The 13,364-nt window shown below is 42.2% G+C and overlaps 1 protein-coding gene across 2 annotated transcripts in view; it reads right to left on the bottom strand.

The window, feature by feature from the left end:
- LCORL (ligand dependent nuclear receptor corepressor like) overlaps positions 1-13,364 on the bottom strand; it is a 159,417-nt gene that overhangs the window by 78,078 nt on the left and 67,975 nt on the right. For both annotated transcript variants that reach the window (XM_069744690.1, XM_069744691.1), the window contains exon 2: positions 6,355-6,420. In XM_069744690.1, coding sequence (XP_069600791.1) covers positions 6,355-6,420 — 66 coding nt within the window. The remainder of the gene's footprint in view (positions 1-6,354; positions 6,421-13,364) is intronic.

Genomic DNA, 13,364 nt, shown 5'->3' with positions numbered 1-13,364 from the left:
AGATCCAGCGACGAAATAAAGTTCTGGACTTTGTTCAGCGACCAACGATCTCCCAGCAAGGGCCTGATCGTTGGTCGCTGTCACACAACGATGTCCTTAACGATATCGTTGCTACGTCACAAAAAGCAACGATATCGTTATGTGTGAAGGTACCTTAACTTTCTCTTTGACAATCTACAATCTGGTTTCCACCCCCACTACTCAACCGAGACAGCCCTGACCAAAATTACTAACGACCTACTTACAGCCAACGCTAATGGACAATACTCTATACTCCTCCTTCTAGACCTGTCCTCTGCTTTCAACACAGTTGACCACTGCCTCCTACTACAGATCCTCTCCTCCTATGGCATCAAAGACTTCGCCCTATCCTGCATCTCCTCATACCTTTCCAACCGTACATTCAGCATCTCCCACACTACCTCCTCATCCCACCCTCTCTCTGTTGGAGTTCTCCAAGGCTCTGTTCTAGGACCGCTACTCTTCTCAATCTATACACTTGGCCTGGGACAACTCAAAGTGCCATTGCTTCCAGTACCACCTTTATGCTGATGACACTCAGATCTACCTCTCTGGCCCAGACGTCACCTTCCTGCTGTCCAGAATCCCGGAATGTATCAGTCATATCCTCCTTCTCCTCTCGCTTCCTCAAACTCAATGTGGACAAATCTGAACTCATCATCTTTCCTCCATCTAACAGATCTTCCTTACCTGACCTATTTATCGCAATCAACCACATCACATTATTCCCCGTACCGGAAGTCCGCTGCCTCGGAGTAACCCTCGACTCTGCCCTGTCCTTCAAACTGCACATCCAAGCTCTTTCCACCTCCTGTCACTTCCAGCTCAAAAATATCTTGGGAATCCGTCCTTTCATCAACCGTCAATCTACTAAAATGCTTGTGCATGCCCTCATCATCTCCCGCCTTGACTACTGCAACATCTTTATCTGTGGCCTCCCTGCTACCACCCTTGCACCTCTCCAGTCCATCCTTAACTCTGCTGCCCGACTAATTCATCTCTCTCCTCGCTGCTACTCCTCCGCTCCCCACCTCTGCAAATCTCTTCACTGACTCCCATTCCCTCAGCGTATCCAGTTCAAATTACTAATACTGACCTACAAAGCCATCCATAACCTGTCTCCTCCATATATCACTGAACTAATCTCCCGATATCTTCCCTCACGTAATCTCAGGCCCTCCCAAGACCTCTACTTCAAACTTATCCGCTCCTCACCCAACCGCCTCCAAGACTTCTCCCGAATATCCCCCATCTTCTGGAATTCTTTGCCCCAACACATCCGGTTATCCACCACATTCGGATCCTTCAGACGGAACCTGAAAACCCATCTCTTCAGGAAAGCCTACACTGACACCGCTGCCTCCTCATCACCAGAGAAGCTATCGCCTCACCAACACCGATGCTCCTGCAACCCTCAACCTATTGTCTCCTCCCCCATAATCCTGTAGAATGTAAGCCCGCAAGGGCCGGGTCCTCGCCCCTCTGTATCAGTCCATCATTGTTAGTTTGTTTACTGTAAGTGATATCTGTAATTTGTATGTAACCCCTTCTCATGTACAGCACCATGGTATCAATGGTGCAATAATAATATTATTAATAATAATATAGCGCTTACATTGGGAGTTTTCATCTAAATATCCGAGTGACATGATTTAGATGAACCCCCGAAGGATCCATTCACTATAATGAGACAGCAGAGTTACTCTGGAATTTGTCTGGCCTCTGTTCAGCAGTGTCCTTTTTAGAATCGCACAAAACTGCGGCCAACGGACACTTTTAGGTCTGCCTAAAAAGTGGAACACCGCCAGATCACATGGCGCGCACAGTCAATCCCATCTGCCTCATTATAGGGAATCTTCCATTGGGGATTCAATCTGAATTATGTATTTCAGAGATTTACACAGAAACCCTGATGCAAGCGCTTAGCGTAGTGCGCAGGATAAATGTAAGCTGAGCCTTACTGCACTGTTTGGAAGACCGAATAAAAAAAAAAAATTCCAACAGCAGGTGAAGAATTGGTTTTATTTTTTACACCGTTCCTCGTGCGGTATAAGCGATTAGACGACTTTATTCTTTGGGTCGGTGCGATTACAGCGAAAGATTTAACAGGTTTTTAGGTTTAGCTAAGTGAATAATTTGTCATTTATTTTTTTACACCGTTTCTCGTGTGGTATAAGCAATACCAGATTTAAATACAGTATATACTCGAGTATAAGCAGACCCCAGTATAAGCCGAGGCGCCTACTCTAGCCACAGAAAATTGGGTAAGCTTATTGACTCAAGTATAAGCCTTTATGCATTGTCCCCTCATCCCTGTCCTGGTATGCATGGTTCCCCCTGTATCTTTCATTGTATGCATGCCTCCCCTGTCCCTGTCATTGTAAGCTTATCCCCCTATCCCTGTTTGCATGTTTCCTATTGGAAAAAACTAAACAAAACATCCTACTCACATACCTGCGCCCCCTGGGTGCTGGCACTGCATATCTTTAGGGCACCTGCCTGCAGCTCTTCCTGCCGAGCGATCATGTGGTACTGTTCGTTAAGGTAATGAATATGCACTGCACGCCTACAGGAGTGGAGACCAGTGCATATTCATTACATTAATGAGCGGGGCCACGTGATCGCTCAGCAGGAAGAGCTGCAGGTGCCAGCGGCTGGAACGAGACTCAGTGCCAGCGGCTGCGGCTGGCACAGTGCGCTATTACAGCAGCGGCACAGGTTTTAGCCACAGCCACCGGCTCCTGCCTCTGACTCGCTGCTCCCCCTGCCAGCTTTCTGAACTGTGACTCCTGTATAAGCCGAGGGGGGTGTTTTCAGCACAAGAAAAAAAAAAATGTGCTGAAAAATTCTGCCTATACATGAGTATATACGGTAGGTTTTTTTTTTTTTTGGTTTGGCTGCTGCAACACTAAAACACACTCAAATAAGCCTTCTCAAAAACTAGTTTTTACATCTCCACATATTTTAAGAGCTCTAATTTTTCTATTTTTGGACAAATTACATTTTTTTGATAGCTTTCTATTCCAATTATTGGGAGTCAGAATGAACAAAAACCATCAGTTCACGAATTTGGTGTGGTTGAAGTGAGAAAGCTTTAGTCATCAAGTCAGTGCGATTGCAGCGACACCACATTTATATTTTTTTTTATGTTTGGGCGCTTTTACACAATCTATTTTATAGAAAAGTTCTTTTGTATCGCTTTATTCTAAAAGCTATAACTTATTTTTTCGCTGATGGAGCAGCATGACTTTTTTGGGGGGACAAGATGATGTTTTTCAGCTGTATTTATATTTGCCTTTTTGATCAAGTTTTATTCCCCTTTTTGTTCGGTGGTATGATGAATAAAAAAAGGCAAAAAACTATGCGTTATTTTTTTTTTACGATGTTAACTGAAGGTGCTAACTGACATTTTTATAGGGCGGGTCGTTCCGGACACTGCGATACCAAACGCGTACTTTTGTATATTTTTTTTTTTTCATAATGATTTCTGGGTATAAACTTTATTATGTGAGAAAAAAAAAAAATTAAATATATATATATCTACTATATAAAGCTGAATGTGTGTGTGTGTGTGTGTGTGTGTGTGTGTGTGTGTGTGTGTGTGTGTGTGTGTGTGTGTGTGTGTGTGTGTGTGCGTGTGTGTGTGTGTGTGTGTACGTGTGTGTGTGTGTGTGTCCGGGATTGGCATCTGCACCGTCGCAGCTACAGCCACAAAATTTTGCACAGTCACACGTCTGGACCCCGAGAGCGTCATAGGCTATATTGTGAGGCGAAATTTTAACCCCGCGCGTTCCAATTCACCAAACAATTTTGCCCCTATCTACATAATGGGGAAAAAGTGAAAGGAAAAGTGTTGGAGGCAAATTGACAGCTGCCAGATGTGAACAAGGGGGACTTAAAGAAAGAGAGATGGCGCCAAAGAGTATATACCGTACAGTTGCTAAGGTGGGGCCCCGACATGGGATACTCACCACACACGGGGATATGAACACACACAAAATGCGCCACACACTACCACGTGCTTGAACACATATACCACCCTCAGCACACATTTCACCACACATACACCAACCTCGCCACATAAAAGTCGAAACACAAAGTCACCGCTCAAAACTCGCCACATGCAAAACTAGGCTCACGCAAAACTTGCACCCGCTGAAAAATTGCCACATGCACAAAAGTTGCAACACATGCAAAAGTTGTCTCAAACAAAACTTGAACATACTCAAAAGGCACCACACATAAAACTCGCCATGTGCAAAACTCTCTATGCACAAAACTTGCTGCACAAAACTTGCTACACTAACCTGTCACATGCAACTCGACACACAAAAAGTTGCTACACGCATGTTGCCACACACAACTCATCTCACAAAAGTCGCCACATGCATGTCGCCACACACAACTCAACACACACAACTTGACAAATGAAACTCGCCCTAAAACACACACAAGTCTGGTATTATCCTTCAAAAATAAAAATCTGATTAATAAGCAGACAAACTACAAGAGCAACAAATGTACCATATAGGAAATACGCCAGCTGTCAGTCACATGACCTGTTTATTATGTGTAAGCTAATATATACTGCCAGGGGGAGGGCTTCCTGTTGGCTGGGGATTTATCAGGCCGCCAATTTAGCTTACAAATACTGAGGTAAAAAAACTGAGCAAATAACGTGTGAACGAGGTCTAATACAGGAGGAGATGACATAGATATATACTATATACAGGAGAGATGACACACAGATATATACTATATACAGGAGATGACAGGTATATACTATATAGAGGAGGAGATGACATACAGGTACATACTATATACAGGAGATGACACAGGTATATACTATATACAAGAGATGACGACATACAGGTATATGCTATATATAGGAGGAGATGACATACAGGTATATACTATATACAGGAGGAGATGACACAGATATATACTATATACAGGGGAGATGACACACGTATATACTATATACAGGAGATGACATACAGGTATATACTAGATATAGGAGATGACATACAGGTATATACTATATACAGGGGAGATGACACAGGTGTATACCATATATAAGGGAGAGGACAAACATGTATATACTGAGGTGAAAATGAGGGGTGTGAGTGCAAAATGAGAGGACTGAGGGAAAATAGTGGAGTGATCGGAAAATGACAGATGTGAGGTAGAAATGACAAGTGTTAGGGGGAATGAGAGGTGTGAGGGATAAAATGAAAGATTTGAGGGGGAAAATGAGAGAAGTGAGGTGCTATAACTAAACACAGATATTTACTATGCCCAGGCAACGCCGGGCTCTTCAGCATGTATGTATGTATGTATGTATGTATGTATGTATGTATGTATGTATTATACATATATTATATATATTTTTTTTTTTTTACTTTGTCCCACTACGGGACTTTGACTTTGCAGGTCTAAAGCATACTGTCAGTGCTTCACTGACACAAGTTAGTTCGATCATGCACTAGCCTTTATCCCTTACATTGTAATCTGCTAGATCGCACCCAAGGGAGATGAACACTCGTCCGCTAAAGTCCTTCCGGATATAAGTATAGAGGTCAGATATCAACAAATCTATTGTTCGCAACATCCTGTGATACAGGCGGCATTGTACTTAGCTGTTGCTTTTCTTACCACCTGATAAAAACAAAAAAGAGTGCACGCTGCATCTGCTCTTACTCAAACATATATACTTTACTGTTGTCATAAATCCTGGACCCCCCATTCTCCAGAGTCAAGAGAAGACTCTGCTTTAGCTGCCGATCCTGAAGGCCAGCATGTGTCTACATATTACCTATTAAACCATAGTAAAGTGCAGCAGAGACGGCTCTTTGCTATAAGGATGGACACCGGAAAAAAAAATACATAGAAAAGCATCTACTGTGCATCTGTGTAACCAAGATGACTATTAGGCTATGTGCACAGGTTCCGGATCTTGTGTGTTTTTTTGGGCGGTTTTCCGCTGCAAAAACACTTAGAAAACGCTTACATTAAGCATCCCATCAATTTCAATGCATTCCGCAATTTTTGGGCCCATGTTGTGTTTTGTTTTGTTTTTTTTCAGAAAAAAATGCATTGCGGAAAAAAAAATGCAGCATGTTCATTAATTTTGCGGATTTGCCGCTATATTATTACATTGTGAACCTCTGGAAAAATTTGCAAAAAATGCGAAAAAAACTGGAGCGGAGTTCCAAAGAAAGTCCGGATTTGCGCAGGCAAATTCTGCAAACTTTCCTGAACGTGTGCACATAGCCTTAGACCTACTGGTTTATTTCTTGTGTTTGTAAAGAGTGGAGGGGAGCGATTACTTACCATCAAATAAACTGAGGTCTTTACGTAATCCTGGTCCATACAGCCCTTCTAGAATGCTCTCGAAACCTGGAAAAGAAAAATACGTTGGGATTGGCAGGTACCCTTATCAAGAAAAATTACAAACAGTCCTAGAAAAAAGTTGACATTTTTAGGGATGAACTCATGAAAAAGACATGTAGGTGGCTGGGCAGAAATTGAATGGAAGCTTAAGAATTGCTTCATTGTTTGTTTTTTCTAACTTGCTGTACAAACCTATTACTGGTAATAAATCTAGACTGGTTGTAGAGACTGGTTTATGGTTTTCTGCTTCTCAGATTCAGGCCCCGAATAGCTCTCCTGATGGGTCTGTTTTTGAGCATGTATTCTCCATGGACCATCCATTATCAGAACTGTTCGCTGTGCTGGTCCTCCGAGGGGAAGGTGTGTGTGTGTGTGTGTGTGTGTGTGTGTGTGTGTGTGTGTGTGTGTGTGTGTGTGTGTGTGTGTGTGTGTGTGTTTTGTTACCATCATCCTTGTTATAAGGCTATAGACTGACTGTGTAAAGACCCACTGCTGACGATCAATGGCAAAACACCCAGTTATCAATACATTTATGTTTCCAGTAGGAAGAGCAGGGTAACAGCACAACAAAAAATTCTAAGATAAGATGCTACACAGTTGTTTTATAGGTATATGTTTACACGCAATAAACCTGATAGGTCTACAGAGCTGCCAGCCTCCTAGTGAACTGACTGGTCCACCCAAAAATTATGGGATGCAATCATAAGAGTTAGGATAAATTAGGAGCAATTTGGCATAATAGACACTTCTAAATAGATAGATATCTCATCTGTGCTGTATTGAACACAACACTCCTTTTTATTATTTTTTTTGTTTCTACCTTTTGTTTCTCCTGAAGCGCATTTCACTCCCTGCACCCAGTTTGCTTACATGCTCCTCTTGCGGACCAGGCAGCTTACTGGGCATTTATTCTAAGCTTAGAGCCAGAGGTAGCATCACCCCCGGCCTCAGTGCCCAGCCCCTGCAAACCCGCCGATCTGTCATTCATCCCAGCATTGGAGGTGAGAGCAGAGATCCGTGTCATTATCTGCAGAGATCATGTTCACGTCACATCACTCATGACCCCATAGACCTCATCCCATCACACAGACCTAGGAATACCGTGAAAAGGGTTCTTTCTAATTAAACCATCGCCCTGCCACATGGGCTAATGAAAGTCCACTTTTTTCTTTGCACAATTTGGAGTGCTGCCTGCTTTTTAGATTTACCTTACAACTGGACATTTGGGAGGCTTTGCACCCACCATCTACTTTTCAATGTGTTCATTTTTCTCTAGATAGCGCAAATAAAAGTTACATGATAGACTCAGTCATGACCTAAGTGATGGCACCCTTGAAAAATTGTTCCAGAAATTGAAGTATTTCTCCCAGAAAATTGTTGCAATTGCACATGTTGTTATACACATTTATTGTGTGTGTGTGTGTGTGTGTGTGTGTGTGTGTGTGTGTGTGTGTGTGTGTGTGTGTGTGTGTGTGTATATATGTATATGTATATATGTATATATATGTATATATGTATATATGTATATATGTATATATGTATATATGTATATATGTATATATGTATATATGTACATATGTATATATGTATATATGTATATATACATATATACATATATACATACATACATACATACATACATACATACATACATACATACATACATACATACATACATATATATATATATATATATATATATATAGGAACACAACAAGAAACGGGGAAAAAAAAAAAAAGGCAAATTCAGACAGAATTTCACTCCAAACCCCAAGAATGGGCTGGACAAAAAATTGTTGGCACCTTTCCAAAAATGTAAGCAATATGAAAATCATAAGGAAACCAGGTAAAAAGGGGCGAAGTTGACTCAATCTTTACATTGTGTTTCTGGGTGTGTGACATTAAGCATGGAGAACAGAAAGAACTGAGGACTTGAGAACCAAAATTGTTGAAAAATATCAATAATCTCATTTCAAACGTTACAAGTCCAACTCCAGAGCTTTTTTTTTTTGTCCACAGCGCCCAACATAATGAAGTTTATAACCCATGGCACTGTAGCTAATTTCCCTGGATGTGGATGGCAGAGAAGAATTAATGAAAGGTTGTAACACAGGATAGTCCGGATGGTGGCTAAGCAGCCCCAATCAAGTTCCAAAGAAATTCAAGCTGTCCTGCAGGCTTATCAGCACAAATTGTCTGTCAACATTTGATTGAAATGAAACAGTGTGGCAGGAGATCCAGGAGGACCCCACTGCTGACACACACACAAAAAAAAAAAAAGCTAGACTGCAGTTTGCCAAAATCCTTCTGGGAAAGTCTTGTGGACAGAGGAGACCAAGATAGTGTTTTTTGGTAAAGCACATCATTCTACTGTTTACCGAAAACATAATGGAGGCATCCAAAGAAAAGAACACCGTACTAACAGTCAAATATGGTGGAGGTTTAAAGAGGTTTTGGGGTTGTTTTGCTGACTCTGGCACTGGGTGCTTTGACTGTATGGAAGGAATCATGAAATGTGAAAATTGACAAAGGATTTTGGGTCGCAATGTAGTGCCCAGTGTCAAAGTGTGGTTTGCATCCTAAGTCATGGGTTTTCTGGCAAGACAATGACCCCCAAAATACTTCAAAAAGCACTCAAATGGATGGAAACAAATCGCTAGAGAGTTCTGAAGTGTCCAGCAGTGAGTCCGGATCTAAATCCAATTGAACACCTGTGGAGAGATGTTAAAATTGCTGTTGAGAGAAGGCATCCTTCAATTATGGGAGATCTGGAGCAGTATGAAAAAGAAGAGTGGGCCAAAACTTCAGTTAAGACATGTTAGAAGCTTGTTGATGGTTCTTAAAAGTGATTGGAATAAACAACTGCAATCAAAGGGTGTGCAACTAAATATTAAGTTGAGGGTGCCAATAATTTTGTCCTGCCCATTTTTTGGGGTTGTGTGAAATTCTGCCCAGTTTGAATTTTGAGTGTTGTTCTAATATAAAGGAAATAAACATGTTTACAAAAACATGCAATTGCAATAATTTTCTGGGAGAAATTCTTCATTTTCTGGAACAATTCTAAGGGTGCCAACACATAAAAAAATTAGATTCAGATCACCCATTCAGATGAAGACATTTATTCTCAGCGAGGAAAGGCAAGTGTAGGACCTGGTATAAGAGAGATGCCCTAATGTAGCTACCAGGTACACATAAATTGGCCAATTTATGCACGAAACGCTCTCATTTTTTCATATTTCTAGTGAAGTAATGCAGTTCAATTTTCATGTTTGCATGTTTTAGCGCCGCAATGTGCTGCCTTATTTATTTGACTTTATACGAGTTGGTGACTCTAGGTTCAGCACCTGTTCACACTTATTCTGTGTTTGGATGTGACGGTCAGTTTTTTAAAAAATTTGTATTCACTATACATGCACAGACACTCGAGGATCACCTGTGGAGACGGACATGCGGCGCGTCTTTCCAGACCGCAGAATGTCAATTTATCTTGCACAGTCTATAGCACTGGGAAATAAAGCTCTGAGCAGTGGCCTTAACCATCACCAACCCTCACAGACCATGAATGGAGCGGTGGGGCACATGCATAACCAGCTGACCCATTTTAAGGTTCTTGTGATTGTGGAAGAACGGAGGACGGAAAAGAAAAAAAGGTCTCCCGTACTGGTGAACATTGGTGAGTTAAAAATTGGAATAGACTATAGTTTTATTGTTATCCTTATAAGAATAAGCTTGATAAAGACAAAACTGAAACCACTTAAGAATCAACTAAGAAACCTACCAACATACAAAAAGAGGACTATAAAGGCACAGCTCACCAACAATGACACATGCCTGCAAAATCTAATTTATGGAGAATAAAGAGCGTCACACGGTCTCTCCGATACAGATTTCGTTTTATGTACTGTTCTATTAAACTTGTAAGCAACTGACCACTTATCACTTGCGTTTCCATAGTAACTGATGAATAATGTATATGACACAAATACTGTTTCCATGGAATCAGAACATTTCTTAATACCGCTATACATTCAGCAGGTTAAAATTACCTTCTGTCAATTTGTGAAATGAAATAAAAGGAAATAACAGATGCATGAAAAGGTTTCTTAGATGTGCCGTTGTATATACAGGAGCTATCGGTTTTCCAAAAAAAACTCCACATACGTTATGAATTTGATCTTCGATATTCACAGTAAGCACACAGGCCTCATCAGGTCTATGTCCGAATAGCTATATAATCCAGGCTTTCATCAGCAAGTACTCAGAATGTTTATTTTACTACAAGGCAGGAAAAACAAAACAAAACAAAAAAAAAAAAAAAAACAACATGCTGCTGACATGGGCTTTCAAAGCAAATAAAAGTGCCGAAAATAGAGATTAATAAAAAAGTATATACAAAGTTGTACACCCAATCTACTGACAAAAATATTTGATTTTATTTCCTGCACTGCAAATAGAGTAAAGGTACCTTCACACTCAGCGACGCTGCAGCAATACCGACAACGATCCGGATCGCTGCAGCGTCGCTGTTTGGTCACTGGAGAGCTGTCACACAGACCGCTCTCCAGCGACCAACGATGCCGGTAACCAGGGTAAACATCGGGTTACTAAGCGCAGGGCCGCACTTAGTAACCCGATGTTTACCCTGGTTACCATCGTAAAAGTAAAAAAAAACAAACGCTTCATACTTACCTTCCGCTGTCTGTCCCCGGCGCTGTGCTTTCCTGCACTGACTGAGCACAGCGGCCGGAAAGCAGAGCGGTGACGTCACCGCTGTGCTTTCCGGCTGGCCGGCTCTCACAGCCAGAGCAGAGAAGCAGAGCGCCGGGGACAGACACCGGAAGGTAAGTAAGTAGTGTTTGTTTTTTCTTAACTTTTACGCTGGTAACCAGGGTAAACATCGGGTTACTAAGCACGGCCCTGCGCCTAGTAACCCGATGTTTACCCTAGTTACCAGTGAAGACATCGCTGAATCGGCGTCACACACGGCGATTTAGCGATGTCTGCAGGGAGTCCAGCGACGAAATAAAGTGCTGGACTTTCTGCAGCGACCAACGACATCACAGCAGGATCCTGATCGCTGCTGCGTGTCAAACTGAACGATATCGCTAGCCAGGACGCTGCAACGTCACAGATCGCTAGCGATATCATTCAGTGTGACGGTACCTTTACAAATCTTTATTCAGGCAATCCAAAAGAAAATCAATGACGTTTCGGCGCTATGACATGGGCCTTCATCAAAGATTGCAACAAAAGATATCTGGTAAGGCGCCCGCACTATGGAACCGTGAGCTGCATCGCCTGGTGCTGGGTATATCAGGGGGACGCAGCTAGAAATTCTATAGCGCAGACACCTAACACAATACTTCATTGCGCTTGCTCCAATCAGTGGCTGATGAAGGGCCATAAGGCCAAAATGTCGGGGGCTTCCTTTGGAATGCTTGAAAAAAAATTTGAGACACTTTAGAGTGCCAAGCATCGATATCGAACCCTTCTTGAGCACCCAATCCTTCGAGAGGGCCGCATACCCACCTATATACATAGTTACATAGTTATTAACCCCTTCATGACCTTGGGATTTTTCGTTTTTCCGTGTTCGTTTTTCACTCCCCTCCTTCCCAGAGCCATAACTTTTTTATTTTTCTGTCAATTTGGCCATGTTAGGGCTTATTTTTTGCAGGACGAGTTGTACTTTTGAACGACATCATTGGTTTTAGCATGTCGAGTACTAGAAAACAGGAAAAAAATTCCAAGTATTTTTTGTTTGGCTTTTTTGCTAGGTTCACTAAATGCTAAAACTGACCTGACATTATGATTCTCCAGGTCATTACGAGTTCATAGACACCTAACATGACTAGGTTATTTTTTACCTAAGTGGTGAAAAAAAATTCCAAACTTTGCTAAAAAAAAAAAAAAACGCGCCATTTTCGATACTCGTAGCGTCTCCATTTTTCGTGATCTGGGGTCGGTTGAGGGCTTATTTTTTGCGTGCTGAGATGACGTTTTTAATGATAGCATTTTGGTGCAGATACGTTCTTTTGATCGCCCGTTATTGCATTTTAATGCAATGTCGCGGCGACCAAAAAAACGCAATTCTGGCGTTTCGCATTTTTTCTCGCTACGCCGTTTAGTGATCAGGTTAATGCTTTTTTTTAATTGATAGATCGGGCGATTCTGAGCGCGGCGATACCAAATATGTGTAGATTTGATTTTTTTTTTTAATTCATTTATTTTGATTGGGGTGAAAGGGGGGTGATTTAAACTTATTTTTTTCACATTTTTCTTTTACTTTTGCCATGATTCAATAGCCTCCATGGGAGGCTAGAAGCAGGCATAGCACGATCGGCTCTGCTACATAGCAGCGATCATCAGATCGCTGCTATGCAGCAGAATTGCGGGTGTGCTGTGAGCGCCGTCCACAGGGTGGCGCTCACAGCTGCCGTTGATCAGTAACCATAGAGGTCTCAAGGACCTCTATGGTTACTATTCTGAAGCATCGCCGACCTCCGATCATGTGACGGGGTCAGCGATGCGATCATTTCCGGCTGCCCGGCCGGAAGCGGTAGTTAAATGCCGCTGTCTGCGTTTGACAGCGGCATTTAACTAGTTAATAGGTGCGGGCAGATCGCGATTCTGCCCGCGCCTATTACGGGCACATGTCAGCTGTTCAAAACAGCTGACATGTCCTGGCTTTGATGCGGGCTCACCGCGGAGCCCTGCATCAAAGCAGGGGATCTGACCTCGGACGTACTATTCCGTCCGAGGTCAGAAAGGGGTTAAGTTTGAAGGAAGACTATAAGTCCATCTAGTTCAACCCGTAGCCTAACCTAACATGCCCTAACATGTTGATCCAGAGGAAGGCAAAAAAAACCCATGTGGCAAAGAGTAAGCTCCACATTGGGGAAAAAAATTCCTTCCCGACTCCACATACGGCAATCAGACTAGTTCCCAGG

This window comes from Ranitomeya imitator, chromosome 1 (assembly GCF_032444005.1).
Source record: "Ranitomeya imitator isolate aRanImi1 chromosome 1, aRanImi1.pri, whole genome shotgun sequence".
In the NCBI taxonomy this organism is placed as follows: Eukaryota; Metazoa; Chordata; class Amphibia; order Anura; family Dendrobatidae; genus Ranitomeya; species Ranitomeya imitator.
The sequence above is the reverse complement of the archived record's forward strand: the minus strand, read 5'-3'. Positions and strand labels throughout refer to the sequence as shown.